This window comes from Nycticebus coucang, chromosome 1 (genome assembly GCF_027406575.1).
Source record: "Nycticebus coucang isolate mNycCou1 chromosome 1, mNycCou1.pri, whole genome shotgun sequence".
Taxonomy (NCBI): Eukaryota; Metazoa; Chordata; class Mammalia; order Primates; family Lorisidae; genus Nycticebus; species Nycticebus coucang.
This window is the reverse complement of record NC_069780.1, coordinates 151,780,089-151,794,645: the sequence shown is the minus strand read 5'-3', so window position 1 is coordinate 151,794,645 and position 14,557 is coordinate 151,780,089. Positions and strand designations below refer to the sequence as shown.

General features: G+C 42.7%; 1 protein-coding gene across 1 annotated transcript in view; it reads right to left on the bottom strand.

Annotated features, from left to right (window-relative positions):
* Positions 1–14,137, bottom strand: part of ANKRD55 (ankyrin repeat domain 55) — a 101,408-nt gene extending 87,271 nt beyond the window's left edge. Inside the window, exons 1-2 of the mRNA XM_053590344.1 lie at positions 14,032–14,137; positions 13,798–13,949 (exon numbers count right to left, since the gene is read on the bottom strand). Coding sequence (XP_053446319.1) covers positions 13,798–13,855 — 58 coding nt within the window. The 5' untranslated portion in view covers positions 13,856–13,949; positions 14,032–14,137. The remainder of the gene's footprint in view (positions 1–13,797; positions 13,950–14,031) is intronic.
* Between the last annotated feature and the right edge of the window lie 420 nt (positions 14,138–14,557).

Sequence of the window (14,557 nt, the reverse complement as noted above, 5' to 3'; positions counted from 1 at the left end):
TGATTTACTATGGTGAATCAGAGCTCAAAGAAAGTAGTCTCAAAGATAAAATAGATGGAACCACAGCTAAAGTGCAAGACACCAAGGTTGAAAGAATGTTTTTTTTTTCTTTTTTATCAACTGCTAACTTTGTATGACCTTGTTTACAGGATCAGAGATTTCTGAACTTTCTCTTGGAGAAACACCAACTTGTTGCTGCACAGAAAAAGTGGGCTGAGTAGGAAAATGATAAAGAATATTCCTTGAGGGCGGCCCCCCTAGCTCAGTGGGTAGGGTGCTGGCCACATACATGCAGGCTGGCGGATTCAAACCCGGCCCAGGCCAGCTAAACAACAATGACAACTGCAACAAAAAAATAGCTGGCGTTGTGGTGGGCTCCTATAGTCCCAGCTACTTGGGAGGCTGAGGCAAGAGAATCACGTAAGCCCAAGAGTTTGAGGTTGCTGTGAGCTGTGACGTCACAGCGCTCTATCAAGAAAGAATATCCTTGAGAAGCTTCTGTGGTGGAAGCCAAGTCTTGACCTTGCAAATCCCTGGTTCCTAATCACCTGGGTTCTACAGGTCCTATTACAGTGTAATCTCCCCCTTTTAAACTCCTCCTCCCCTCCCAGGATTCTGGAGTCATTCTTTGCCCCAAAGGCAGGTTGCCATGGAGACTGGATCCGCCCCTACCCAGGAAGGGTTGGGCTTTCCCACCAAGCCCAGGCCTCTGGGCAGAGCCTGCTGCAGAGGACTCCCAGCCCCGGGAGCCACAGCTCTAGCTGTTGTCCTGGCCAGCCCAGCTGGAGCAGAGCAAATCCCAGAGGGAACCGAGCACTCTGCCAGGGGCTCCAGCATCATCTTCTCTTTCCTTTCCTTCTTGTGCTAGGTGTTGAGAGGGGTTGGTGGGGTGGGCTGTCAGAATTGAGAAAGTGTATCTTGGTGTGGAGGGGAGTGTGAGAAGCAGTTAGGGGACAGAAACCTGACTTAAAGTGGCAGCTCAGCCCTTCGTACTTTGGGCAAGTCATGTGCCTTCAGAATGGAATATGGAAATCTATCCATATTCCATTCTGAAAATGGAATCTATCTCCGAGGCCGTAGCACGGATTAAAACACAGCATAGGAATAAAGAGTTTAACACAGTGCCTGGCACATGGGGTGCTGCTCAACCAGCTACTGGGATCACTCCTCTTCTAATTATGAACACTGGCTAATATTCTTGGCCTGATCTCCTATTTCTCTTGGGAAGATAGTCCCTGGCCCTAGCACAGGTGGCAAGTTGTCAGGGATGCATCTTGGTGGCTGAGAAGCTGGGAATAGGTTGGGGCTAAAAGACTCTGAAAAACACAGTCCTTTGCTAGTTGAGGTAGTATAACACTACAGTTCAGGTTTGTATTGCTTGATTTTTTTGAAGAAGGTAGTATTAGTTTCACAATTAAGAAAATAATTATTTTTATTTTAGAGATAGGAGGTCTCTTTATGTTGCCCAGGCTCGACTTCAAGGATTCCCTCACATTGGGGGAATCATTTAACGCGCCAGGCTAAAGAAATAAAGAACTCAGAACTAGTTGACATTTAATACTGTAACAACTCTATCCCCAGTGATCATTATAAGGGATTTAAATAATACTGTGACAGCCACAACATCACCTATGCCGTGTTCTGGCTGGGAATGCATAATCTAAACTGACTCACGATGAAGCCTCAGATGAACTCAAAAAGAGCAACTCAGTATTTAACAAAAGTAAGAGACTATAATTTTCAAAAATGTCAGTGTCATAAAAGACAAAGAAAGTCTGCCAAAGTGTTCAAGAGCGAAGGAGACTGATGGAGACTAAAGAGACATGATAACTAAATGCAGACTAGTTCCGTACGGGGGAAAGGCTCTGAGGGACATTGTAGGCAGAGCTTGTTTACTGTGCTTTGCATGTATTGTGGTTTTTACAAATTGAAGATGTGTGGCAACCCCGTGTGGACAAATCTGTTGGTGCTGTTTTTCCAACAGCACATGCTCACTCTGTGTATCTGTGTCACATTTTGGTAATTCTCACAATATTTTAAATGTTTGCATGCTTATTATACCTGTGATCTTTGATGTTGTTATTGTAATTGTTTGGGGGCACCATGATCCATGCTCATGTGAGAAGGTGAACTTAAATGGGTAAATGTTGAGTTTGTTCCGACCACTTTCCTGACCAGCTGTTCCTTCATGTTTCTCCCTCTTCACGAATCTCCCTAACCCAGACACAATATTATTGAAATGAGGCCAGTGAATAACTCTGCAAAGGTTTCCAAGTATTCAAGAGAAAGGAAGAGTTGTGGGTCTCTCATTTTAAACCAAAAGTTAGAAGCGGGCCAGGTGCCGTGACTCACACCTATAATCTTAGCACTCTGGGAGGCCAACACAGGTGGTTTGCTTGAGCTCAGGAGTTTGAAACCAGCCTGAGAAACAGCGAGACCCCGTTTCTACTAAAAATACCCAGGTGTTGTGGTGGGTACCTATAGTCCCAGCTACTGGGGAAGTTGAGGCAAGAGTCTTGCTTGAGCCCATGATTTTGAGGTTGCTGCGAGATACGATGCCATGGCGCTCGACCCAGGGTGACAAAGTGAGACTCTTTCTCAAAAAGAAAAAAAAAAAGCTAGAAGCGATTAAGCTTAGTAGAGAAGGAATGTCAAAAGCTGAGACAGACTGAAAGTGAGGCCTCTTGCAACAAACAGCCACATTGTGAGTGGAAAGAAAAAGTTCTTGCAGGAAATTAAAAGTGCTACTCCAGTGAACACATGAATGATAAACACAGAAGTGAAGCAGCCCTACTGCTGATGTGGAGAAAGTTTTAGGGGTCTGCAGAGAAGAGCAAACCAGCCACAGCATTCCCATAAGCCAAAGCCTAATTCACAGTAAGGCCCCAACTCTCTTTATTTCTATGAAGGCTGAGAGGAGGGAGGAAGCTGCAGAAATTGGAGGTTAACACAGCTAGTTCATGAAGTTTAAGGAAAGACGCTGTCTCTATAATGTAAAAGTCCAAGGTGAAGCAGCAAGCAGAAGCTGTAGCAAGTTAACCAGAATATCTAATGAAGATCACTGATGAAGGTGTAAGCACTAAACAGTAGATTTTCAAAATAAATAAAACAGCCGTATATTGGAAGAAGTCCTCTAGGACTTCCATAGACAGTAAGGAGAAGTCAATGCCTAGCTCCAAATCTTCGAGGGAAAGGCTGACGCTCCTGGTTGGGGAGAATGCAGCTGATGAGTTCAAGTTGAAGGCAGTGCTCATTGACCATTCCAAAAATTCCTGGGCCCTTGAGAATTATGCTAAAGCTACTCTGCCTCTTCTCTATAAATGAAACAATAGAGCCTGGATGACATGACATCTGTATATAGCATGGTTTATTATATATTTTAAGCCCACTGTTGCAGGTTTAAACCTACTGCTCAGAAAAAAAGAATCCTTTCAAAATATGACTGAGCATTGACAATGCCCCTGGTCAACCTAGAGCTCCAAGGGAGATGGGTGAGGAGATTAATGTTTTCATGCTGGTTCACACAGGCATGGCCATGAATCCAGGAGTATTTTTTAGTAAAGAAATACATTTTGCAAGGCTATCACTGCCATAGACCAAGCAATTCCTCTGATGGATTTGGGCAAGGTAATTTGAAAACTTTCTGGAAAACATTCACCATTCAAAATTCCATTAAGAACATTTTTGGTTCATAGGAAGAGGGCAAAATAGCAACATTGATAGAAGTTTGAAAGAAGTTGATTCCAGCCCTCATGGCTGACTTGGAGGGGTTCAAGATTTCAAATGGAGGAAGTAAATGCAGATGTGGTAAAAACAGCAAAAGAACCAGAATTGGAACCAGAGCCTGTAGATAGGATTGAATTGGTGCAACATCATGATAAAACTGGAATGGATACGGAGTTGTTCTTTATGGATGAAGCAAAGCAAGTGGTTTCCTGAGATGGAATCTGCTCCTTGTGTAGATGCTGTGGACATTGTTGAAATGACAACAAAGGATGTAGAGAATTACATACAATTAGTTGGTAAAGCAGCAGCAGGACTGAAGAGGACTGACTTCAGTCTTTGGAGATCCCCCATTGGTGGTGAAACACTGGGAAACAGCATCACATGCGGGAGTGAAATCTTTCATACGGGGAAGTCAATCAATTTGGAAAATTCATTGTTGTCCTATTTTAAGAAATTGCTGCAGGACCCTAACCTTCAGGAATCACCACCCTGATCTGTCAGCTACGGGCCCCTAACCTTCAGCAATCACCACCCTGATCTGTCAGCTACGGGCCCCTAACCTTCAGCAATCACCACCCTGATCTGTCAGCTACGGGACCCTAACCTTCAGCAATCACCACTCTGATCTGTCAGCTACGGGACTCTAACCTTCAGCAATCACCATCCCGATCTGTCAGCAGCCACCTACACTGAGCCCTCTACTCGCAGAATGATTAGGACTCCCTGCAGGCTCAGATGATTGTTAGCATTTTTAGCAATAAAGCATCTTTCATTAAGGTATGTACATTGTTTCCTAAACATAAACCATTGCATGCTTAGTAAACTAAAGTGTAGTGTAAACACAACTTTTATATGCACTGGGAAACCAAAAAATTTGTGTGACTCACTTTATTGTGATATTCACTTTATGGCAGTGATCTGAAAACTGAACAAGCAGTATCTTAGAATTGTGCCTGGGTGAGTTCAATTCCAAAATTGGAAGGCAGACAGTGGATTAAATAAAAGTGCACACACCCAGAGGGAGAGAGACACTCACATAGACACTGACATAGCAAACAATACGGTAAATGGGACACAATGTTCACATTAGGTGAGTCTCGGTATAAAAGGTGTACAGGTGTTCTTTATACTATTCTTACAGTATTTCTGTAAGTTTGAAATGATTTTCAAACAACAAATTTAAAAGGATTAGGACACTTAAATATGATCTGCATGTATTCTTAACCTCTGAGGGTATGTTTATAAATGGAAATACTTTTCTGTGTAAAATGGAAATGTCTTTCCTTCTTGTCCTCCCCTACAGACCCAATAAGATAAGAATAGCCTCATCAGTGAGCAAAGGCCATTCTCTGTTTTCACAAAAGAAAAAGAAAATATTAAGCACATAGAGCTTAATATTAGGGTAAAATCGTCACGATTCTAAAAGATAAATCAGAAAACCTGAGCCATAGATTGTTCATGACATGAAAAAATTCTCAAAATCAGCAGTAACTGCATTGGATGACCAACAGAGTTACAAGTGCAGGAGACATGTGACTCCTGGGTGGCATGAGCTCTCTGTGAGATGGTGCCAAGCCCGGTCACATGCCCATTTTGTACCAACCTTGGCCCTCAGGGCATCCAGGCACTCTCCCTCTCCCATATTTGGAGATGGAGAAGTTGTCTCATACTTGTTTCATAACAAAAAACAGTTATATATGTTTAGTGTTTTAGTTCATTTGTGTTGCTATGAAGGAGTATCTGAGGCTGGGTAATTTGTAAAGGAAAAATTTGGCTCATGGTTCTGCCAGTTGGGAGACTGGGTGTCTGGTGAGAGCCTCAGGCTGCTTCCACTCATGGTAAAAGGGGAGCAGAGGTCATGTGGCAGGACAGGAAGCAAAGGATGGGGGAGGTATGTGCCAGGGTCTTTGCAACAACCAGCCGTCATGGGAAAATATAGCAAAAACTCAGTCATCATTGAGGTGCCAAGTCATTCATGAGGGATCTGCCCTCATGCCCCAAACACCTCCCATTAGACCCCACTTCCAACATTGTGGATCAAATTTCAACATGTCTGGGGGGCAAACAGCCAAACTATAGCAGTATTCTTGCATCAAAATGGTGTTATTAAAGGGAAAATCCACAGGTAGCAGTCACCCAACAGTTGCTTAGTTTGGGGAGACGTCGTAAAGAGAATGAGAAGAGAAATGGGAGAAGCTCAACATGGTGGCCTGGCTGACTTTTAGCTTTCTGGTGTTGATCTGGCCAAGTTGTGGGAAACAAGATCAGGGTTGGCCAGGCGATGTGGCTGCCCAAGTTAGCCTTTCTGTGCCCTAAATGCCACTCCAGGGTCCATCCCCCCGCCCCCGCCTTGGGATGCACACTCTGGCAAGAGGAGCCCTCCCTGGGGACTGTGGGGCCATCCAGTGGGTAATACTGATGGCTGTCCGTGGCTGTGAGTGGTAATTGTTCAGACACGATCAGTTAGGAGCTCCCTTCCACAGAGTCTGTGAGAGGAGCCAGGGTGGTGTAAAGAGAGGAACACTCAGGTTATTGGAGGCAGAGCCTGTCTGAGGTGGTATCAGATGGAGGCCACAGCAGAGACCCCAGGATGCGCTGATTTGTCCCAGTCTCTCCCAGGATCTGGTCTATGGGAGGGAGAAGGCAGCAGCATTAAGAAGGGGGCAGAGAAAGGTGCAGGGCGGGCTTCTCGCACACCTGCTCTGTCTGGGGTGGTCAGGAAAACTGGAAAAAGATGCTTCTTCCATCTCTCCTTTCCCTTCTGCTCCTCTTTCTTGACCAAGAGAGGGAGAAGGATAAGCACTTTCTCAGAGGCAACAGATAGTCTGCTTCTAAACTAGAGCATTTGCGATTTGCCACTAGCCTTCCTTTATCTGGACTGTCGGTCCGGAAGCCAATCACAGAACTCTCCCCAGTGTTGCTGGTTTCCTTGTGGGCTCCTGTTGGAAGTCTCTGAGCCTGAACTCAGCACTGACCCCCAAACCATTCCCTCTCTTTCCCGTCTGCTGGCCTGCCTGTCCCCTGATCTCTCCTGAAATTTGCTTATTTGTCCTTCCAGAGGCATCCGGTTGTCACACTAGAATCTTAACTCTTGCTTTTTCAGCAAAGTGTAGATCTTTTTCTTTAGCATCCTCATTTTAGATGACAAGTTGGGATTGAAAATCAGCACATCTGTGTGTGGGTGCTTAAAAAAACCACAACACAATGGGATAGCAGCTTGATTATGAACGTAGAAGCTTCACTAATTTTATTTTTTGTTTATGTCTTATTTTTTCATTAACCCTTGTAGCTGGCCAACGAAGAGGCATCCTGCAGTAGAAAAAATGCAGGTTTGGAAATCAAACAGGTTTATGTGGGAATCCCAGCTTTGCTGCTGAACCTTGGCAGCGTTACATGAGCTAGTCTGTGTAGGATCCTCAGCACAGGGCCCAGCCGCGCTAAGTGCTCAGTAAACGTTACCTGGCATCATTAAGCAATCGATGTCAGGCACCTGCACAGACTATGCACCTAATAGATGCTCCAGCCCACCCCCACCTCTTAGATGCCAACTTTCCTTCTAGCTTAAATGGGAAAGGATTTTTACCAAAAACCAAGTCACGAGGTCATGTGCTTTCTGGGATTTGACCCTTTCACTCCAGGTAGTGGATTGGATGGTGGCCCTAATCATGGGATCCTGTGACTGTTACCTATAGGACTTTACAGGTTAAGGTGTGATTACATCAGGGAGTTTGAGAGGAGGAGCTTACCCTGAATTGTCTGGGTGACCCCTAAATGTAGCCACACACACAGTGGGTGAGGCCTGGGGTCACCCTTTCTTCTTTTGCTTTCTCTTGAGGCTTGGGGTTTTTTCAGGTTTAGCAAAGCTTTTCTTTCATAGAGAGGGGCTGAGGGACTTTGAGACAGACACACAGAGTGACACACCACAGACTAGAAGGCGCATGAAGCAGGTTTTTCGACTGACAGTCTAGATCAGTGGTTCTCAACCTGTGGGTCGCGACCTACAGGAATTGTATTAAAGGGCCGCGGCATTAGCAAAGTTGAGAACCACTGGTCTAGACAGAGGAAGGCTAGCTAGCAAACCACCGTTCTTCCTTGGAGCAGGAAAGCCACAGTAGCCAGAGCGGGAAGAGACGGAGATTCTTCCCTAAGGTTCACAGGGGTGCCCTACTTTGGGGTGTCCTTCCTCTCTGCTACACAGAGGGGTGGGTGAGGCCCAACCTTTTTTGTTTTCTGCCCCACGTTGGAAGAATAAGAGTTGTTTTGGGCCACACGTTAAATACACAAACACTAATGAAAGCTGATAAGCAGAAAAAGGTCTGTGCATAATTTTCCTGCTACCCAACACCACAGATAAGCAAAAGCAGTGCTCAAATAATCAGCACGTGGCCCATAGGCTGCAGGTTGGAGCCCCCCAGCCTGGCTCTGGCTCCTAGAACTGTGAGAGAGTACATTTCTGCTGTTGTAGGCCACCCAGCTAGAGGTAATTTGTTGCAGCAGCTCCAGGACACTCATATCCTGTATTAATTAGGGCTGCAACAGCAGCCTGTAGTTTGACAAGCGAAACAGCCTGTGTGTGAGGGGTCCACAGGCCCCAGGTACCACAGACAGAACCTGGCAGGGCTGGGCCCTCCTCCCTCTCTGCCACACAGAGGGGTGGATGAGGCCTGGGGTCACCCTTTCTTTTTTTGCTTTGTCTTGAGGCTTGAGTTTCTTTCAGGTACAGCAAAGCTTTTCTTTTCACAAGTCGTGACAAAGCTTAAAACACAAATATCTTCAGTTACATAATAGGTAGACTTCAGCAGAAACCTCTGTCTTCTGTAGTAAGAAGGGCTGTTACTACAGCCCTTTCCTGTGTGTGGGCTTTGAGAAGGAAGACAGCCAGAGAGAAGAGAGAGCACGTGGGACCAGAAGAGCTGTTGCCATGGTGAAAGCAAAGTGCACACAGGGGAGTGGAGAATTCTGGAGACCCAGACTCCCTCCTTCACAGCTCTACAAAGCAAACCAGAGACATCGCCAGGCAGGTAACCTGCCCGTGCAGCCATAAGAATGGGTCATTCTTTGAGAACCATGACTTACATGAATTCTAAGATTCTTTCAGATGTCCCATCTTCTGTCAACATATGCTTGTGAAACCCGAGGGCTGGAATTTTGATTCTCTAGTTTCTTTCTTTTTTTTTGAGACAGAGTCTCACTGTCACCCTTTGTAGCGTGCTGTCGTGTCACAGCACACAGCAACCTCCAACTCTTGGGCTTAAGCTATTCTCTTGCCTCAGCCTCCCAAGTAGCTGGGACAATAGGCGCCCTCCACAACACCTGGCTATTTTTTTGTTGTTGCAGTTGTTTAGTTGGCCCCGACTGGGTTCGAACCTGCCACCCTCGGTGTATGTAGCTGGCGCTGTAACCAATGTAAGCGCCAAGCCTGATTCTCTAGTTATTAACTATTGATAAAGTCTGGCACTCAACTTTTCTATGGAAAGTCACATCACCTTGGTTTGCTTAACAATATAATACTTAAAATCTATGTGATGGTTTAAACTTATGGTCTTTCACATTTTTTTTTTTTTAAAAGAGGAAGGATTAATGAAATCATTAAACTATTCAAGTGTCAAGTAATTATTATTCTAGGTCTTGCTCTAAATTAGGGATGGGGAAACTGTGGCCTTAAGGACACATGTAGCCTTCTAGGTCCTTAAGTGCAGCCTTTTGATTGAACCCAAATTTTATAGAATAAATCCTTTTATTTTTAATAATATTAATAATTTTTTTGTTTTTTATATTTTTATTTTTAACATGAATATATCTAAAATACCAAAGGATAAATTTCAACGAAATAATCTTCCCAGATTGACACCAGTACAATTAGAACATTAGTAAGTCATAAGGGCTAAATTGACAGCTGCTATGCTTATGACTTAGTTGTAACTTGCCCCACCTGACTGGTGCCATGACTACACGAGGCCGGTTGGTAAGAGGTTATGGGGGTCAAGTACGCCAGTTTGGTACAGCTTTTGATGATGCATTGTGTGTCTGTCTGAAGTGGAATTCTGTGAACAGTTGCACAGCTCAACAGTATTTTTTTAGTTCCATCTGCTTTACAGCCCATCACATCAAAGAAGACCAAGAGAAGTCTGAAGGAAGAAAACTGATTTTTTAATGAGGATTGGGAATTGCAATATTATCTTGTTTCTGCTAAAGATAAGATGATTCGCTCGCTTTGTGGTACTGCAAAATCAACATTAAAGAAATTCAGTGCTCATCAGCATTATAACACTCACAGGGACCACAAATATTTTAAATTAGAGGGAGAGGTGTGAAAGGTTGTATTGCAGAAATTAAAAGATGAAAATCAAAAGCAAAGACAATTCTTTCAAGCAGCAATACCACCTGGGAATAATGCCACTGAAGCAACTTACAAAACAGCTTTCTAAGTTGCTTTTCCCCAAGCAGCTATATACTTGGGAAGAAAGGAAAGCCACCGAACGATGTAGAAATTGTGAAAAGATGCACCGTTAAAGTTGAAGGATGCTTTGATGCTCATACATTTCAAAGTACAAAGAGCTGCCTCTATCAGGGAGAATCATAACTGACTGGCAGCATGAATTAACCTTCACCTTAACAGAACAACTGCCTGCATACTTCAAAAGGAAAATATGTGTTATTCAATTGTTTTGGATGAATCAACTGATACACTGACTCAGTGAAGTTTTATACTTGGGTCATAACAGAAGATTTTCTTTGCTACAAAGAGTTACTTGCTTTGGACACTCTTGTGATTGGAACATAGGGAATAAATATCTTCAATGACTTCCGAGATAAATGCCATGAAGTTGGACTGAATTTAGTGAATTTAGTGAGTGTCGGTACAGACGGTGTACCTTCCATGACAGGCAAACACGAACAGTTTATTGTACAGATTTAAAAAGTATGGACAGGCCCAGATGCTCGCATTTCTTTTTGCTGTATCTTCCATCAGCAAAATTTTTGTGCTAAAGCTACTATTTTAAGTGACATTTTGCGACAAGTTATCATTTGAACTGTATTTGTGCTAATGGATGGCATGGGCAGTTGGCACCATCCGTTCCAAAACATGCTAAAGTTGAAGGATAAGGTATTCAGTGTGGATTTGCCATATTATTCTAAGGTATGTTGGCTATCACAGGCACAGGTGTTAGCTGAAATTTTATCTCTGCAAGAACAGATACCTAAATTTTGTGAAGAATAGAATCAGCAATGTGAATTACTCAAAGAAGATTTCTAAGGGAATATAGCCTTTGTTTGTAATATCATATCAAATCAAAACATCTTTGCAAGGTGAAACTAAGTCTATATATATGATATGATATGTGGGCAAAAAAAAAAATCTAAGCATTTTGAAAATCTTTTTTCAAAACATTACTTCAAAAGGAAATTTCGGATGAACATTTTCCCCAATTAGCAAAGGTAACAGGACGATATATACGAATCATTTGAATAATACTCAGCTGTTACAGACCTATTAATTGGAGAATACAATGAAAGTTTCACTGTCTTTGAGACTTATGACAACGTACTCAAATTAGCATGTCATCCTCACCTAGCTGATATCCCCAAGGCATCTAAAGAACTACAGATGGAACTGATTGAGTTCTCAGTAGATGACACGTTAAAGTCATTGTTTAATGCTAAGGAGATCCTATTAAAATATAGAAAAATGCCATCCTTTGGCAGCATGCCTGAAAACTGCTCTCCTGCTTTTCAACTATTTGTTGCTGGGAATCTACAATCTTTTACCTAACCCAAATCAAGATGCCCTTAAAGTCACAAAGGACTGATAACCCATCTAGAGGATCAACTGAAACTGTGGACCTCCATGCTGCAAGCAAATATTCAAATGCTCTCCAACCAAAAGCCAACAGGACAAAGTCAGTAAAAGGTTAGTTAACATGAAAATTAACAAATAGTTTTAATTTTTTGAAATGAAGTACAAGGTAGGTAGATTTTTACAGAACAATGTGCATTTTAAAGTATACCTAATCAAAGTGAATATGGCCTTATTTGATTACAGCTAAATTAATGCAGACTTCCAAAATGAAAAGATTCCCCAACCCCACTCTAAATTGTATGCTGAGGTTCTGAAAAGATTAATATAATCTAGTCACTCAGTATTAATAGGCTCTCCTTTGATCTGAGGATTGTTACAATCCAGCTGGAGAGAGAGAAGTCTTTTGAGGAACTCCATGTCCAAGGCGATGATATTAATTGTAGCAAATATTAATAATAGCTGCAGTAGCAGTCATCATGATGTGAAAATACTTATTGCATGGCAGGCTATGTGACAGGTGCTTTTTGTATATTATTTCAGATCATCACAACATCCTGCTAGGTAAGCATCATTGCCTTCATTTTATTGCTGAGGAAACTAACGATCAGAGAGGTTAGGTGACTTGCTGAGGTCACACTGCTAAGAAGTAGCTGATCTGCCATTCTGACCTAGGTCTGTAAGATTTTGAAACCAAAGCCTGTGCTGTTTCCACCATATCATGGCACCTCTAGCAAGAAAGTATTGAGAAGGGATGGAGACAGAGATGGGAGGAAGAGGGTTAACTATTGCGGGAGGGAGCCCGACACAGGGCGGAGGAACTGCTGTGAATTACTCACATGAAAGGTGTTACAAGAAAATAAATATGATACAGCTATATTTTAACTATGTTTTGGGCTCAGTCCTACTAGAAGATAAGACACTAAGACAGATGAATTCATTATGAAGGTCTAATTCTTCTGCAGCCAGTCCCAGCTCCCTCAAATTCATTTTCAAAAAATAAACCCATTGTATTCCTCTGTAAATTGTATAGCGCGACCACATCAGTTTTTAGCCAGTACAAGCTCTTTGGTTCAAGCAGATTTTCACTTGGGCTGACGGCAGTCAGTGTACAAAGAAGAAAGAGCACAGCTGTCACAATCCTTTTCTCTGTGGTGTTCAGATCCAAACGCAGTGTGAGCCAGCATGTTCTGAAGGTGCACGCGCACACACGCACACACACATGCACAATTCAAAATGAGTTAGGGTCTGGAGAACACATTATACTCAGAAATTAAATTTCTTATTTGAGAAACCCACTGGACTGAAATAATTCACCTAGGAAGCCAGATGTAGCTGGAGGGGTATTAAACACACTATGGCCTAGAGCAGGAAAAGGGAAAAAAGAAAGAAGCAATACATTTTCTTAATGAGCCTTTCACAAACCACCATTTCACATTGTTATCCAAACAAATAAAATCACCAAGGAACTTCAGATCTTAAAGAATTCATTCAGAGACTGTAGAAAGTGGTACAGATATCAGATCTTTTTAAAAGGTTCTAAAAAATACTTATTACATTTACAAAGTGGAAATTTCCTGAATGTACACAAAACCATGTTTATAATTACATGTAGGTATTACATTCTCATATATATACACAGACTGGGAGGGTAAACACACAATGTTGTAAGGATTAGTCGATTTCACAGCAACCTTTGTATATGGAAAATTACTTCCTTTTTTGAATAAGGAGTAAGGAGTAATGGAGACGTGCCCTTCACTGCAAATCATAACAGAGTGACAAGTCATTGCCTAGCTACGATGACAGATTGTATCAATACAACCTAAATATGGGTAACATCTATTCCTGAAGGAAATCACGAGATGCTTAGGAAGATATAGCAAGGAGATGCTGGGTTAACAGTCTTAAAAGACACCCAGGTTGTGTTCTCTGAATATTACTTACTTTAATATTTATTAAAGATTTAAGAAAATTTGAGACTAAAGATGACATTATCTGAAATAGTTGGTGTGCTTGAGCTCCAATTTTTAAAATCTGTAACCAGACAGACCATAAGCTTATTTTTCTCTTCCAAATGCTTATCTGATTAGAAGTGAACAGTTAGAACAGGTTTGTTTTCTGGGTGAAATTCTCTTTCCATATCCTACATAGCAAACACACACGCACACATGCACACATACACTCCTTTCTCTCTCTCCTTACAACTATAAATCCCTGCCGTTGGACTAAGGAGGCTAAGAACCAAAGAATGTGTTAAAGCAGAATTTTACCTCTTTGCTGATCAAACACAGATGGGGTGCTGAAATCCATGGTAGCCTGTTTCATCATTTATCATCAGAGTCTCTGGAGAGGAGAAAACACCATCTCACACGTTACAGTCAACACAGCAGGCAGAGTCAGCATGGCTTGCCAAGACCTGTGTCTGAGAATTAAACGTGCATTAGAGCTGCAGGTTGTTGTCAAGGCGAAGGATGAAAATAGGTAAATGCTATTCCTGTAAATACCTGCCAGGAAGAGGGTTACTCTATGGCTTCATTCATCAGCTGTACTTGTGTGTAAGTATTGTAAGCCCTCCTCCCCCCAGACGAATAAACAAAATGGCTAAGAAACAGTATTTGTGGGGCCACCTGCCTTGGATCTGGGCTGGGAACACACGGCAGGTCACGCAGCTTCTGCAGCTGGAATGTCGCTTTAAACCAACAGAAACCTCAATGGGTGAGTGAGGCTTCACAGGGCAGACGGAGCATGTGCAAAGCTGTCAATGCAGTTTGCATTCGGCCGTGCCCTTGGTGGAGGGAGAACTGCATTTTGGTCATGTGAGCAGAGAGTGCCACCTCAATGAAACAGGACGTAAATATTGTAGCAGGAGGCTGCTGGCCATGTGCGGTGTGGAGTAATTACCCACTTTCCCCGTTTTATCTGCAGACTCGCTTCAGCTCTGTCCTTGGACAGGGAGGATAGAGGAAAATGTGTCATTTGAAAGGTTATACTTCAAGGCTCAAGTATCTGTGACAATAAAATTAAAACAAT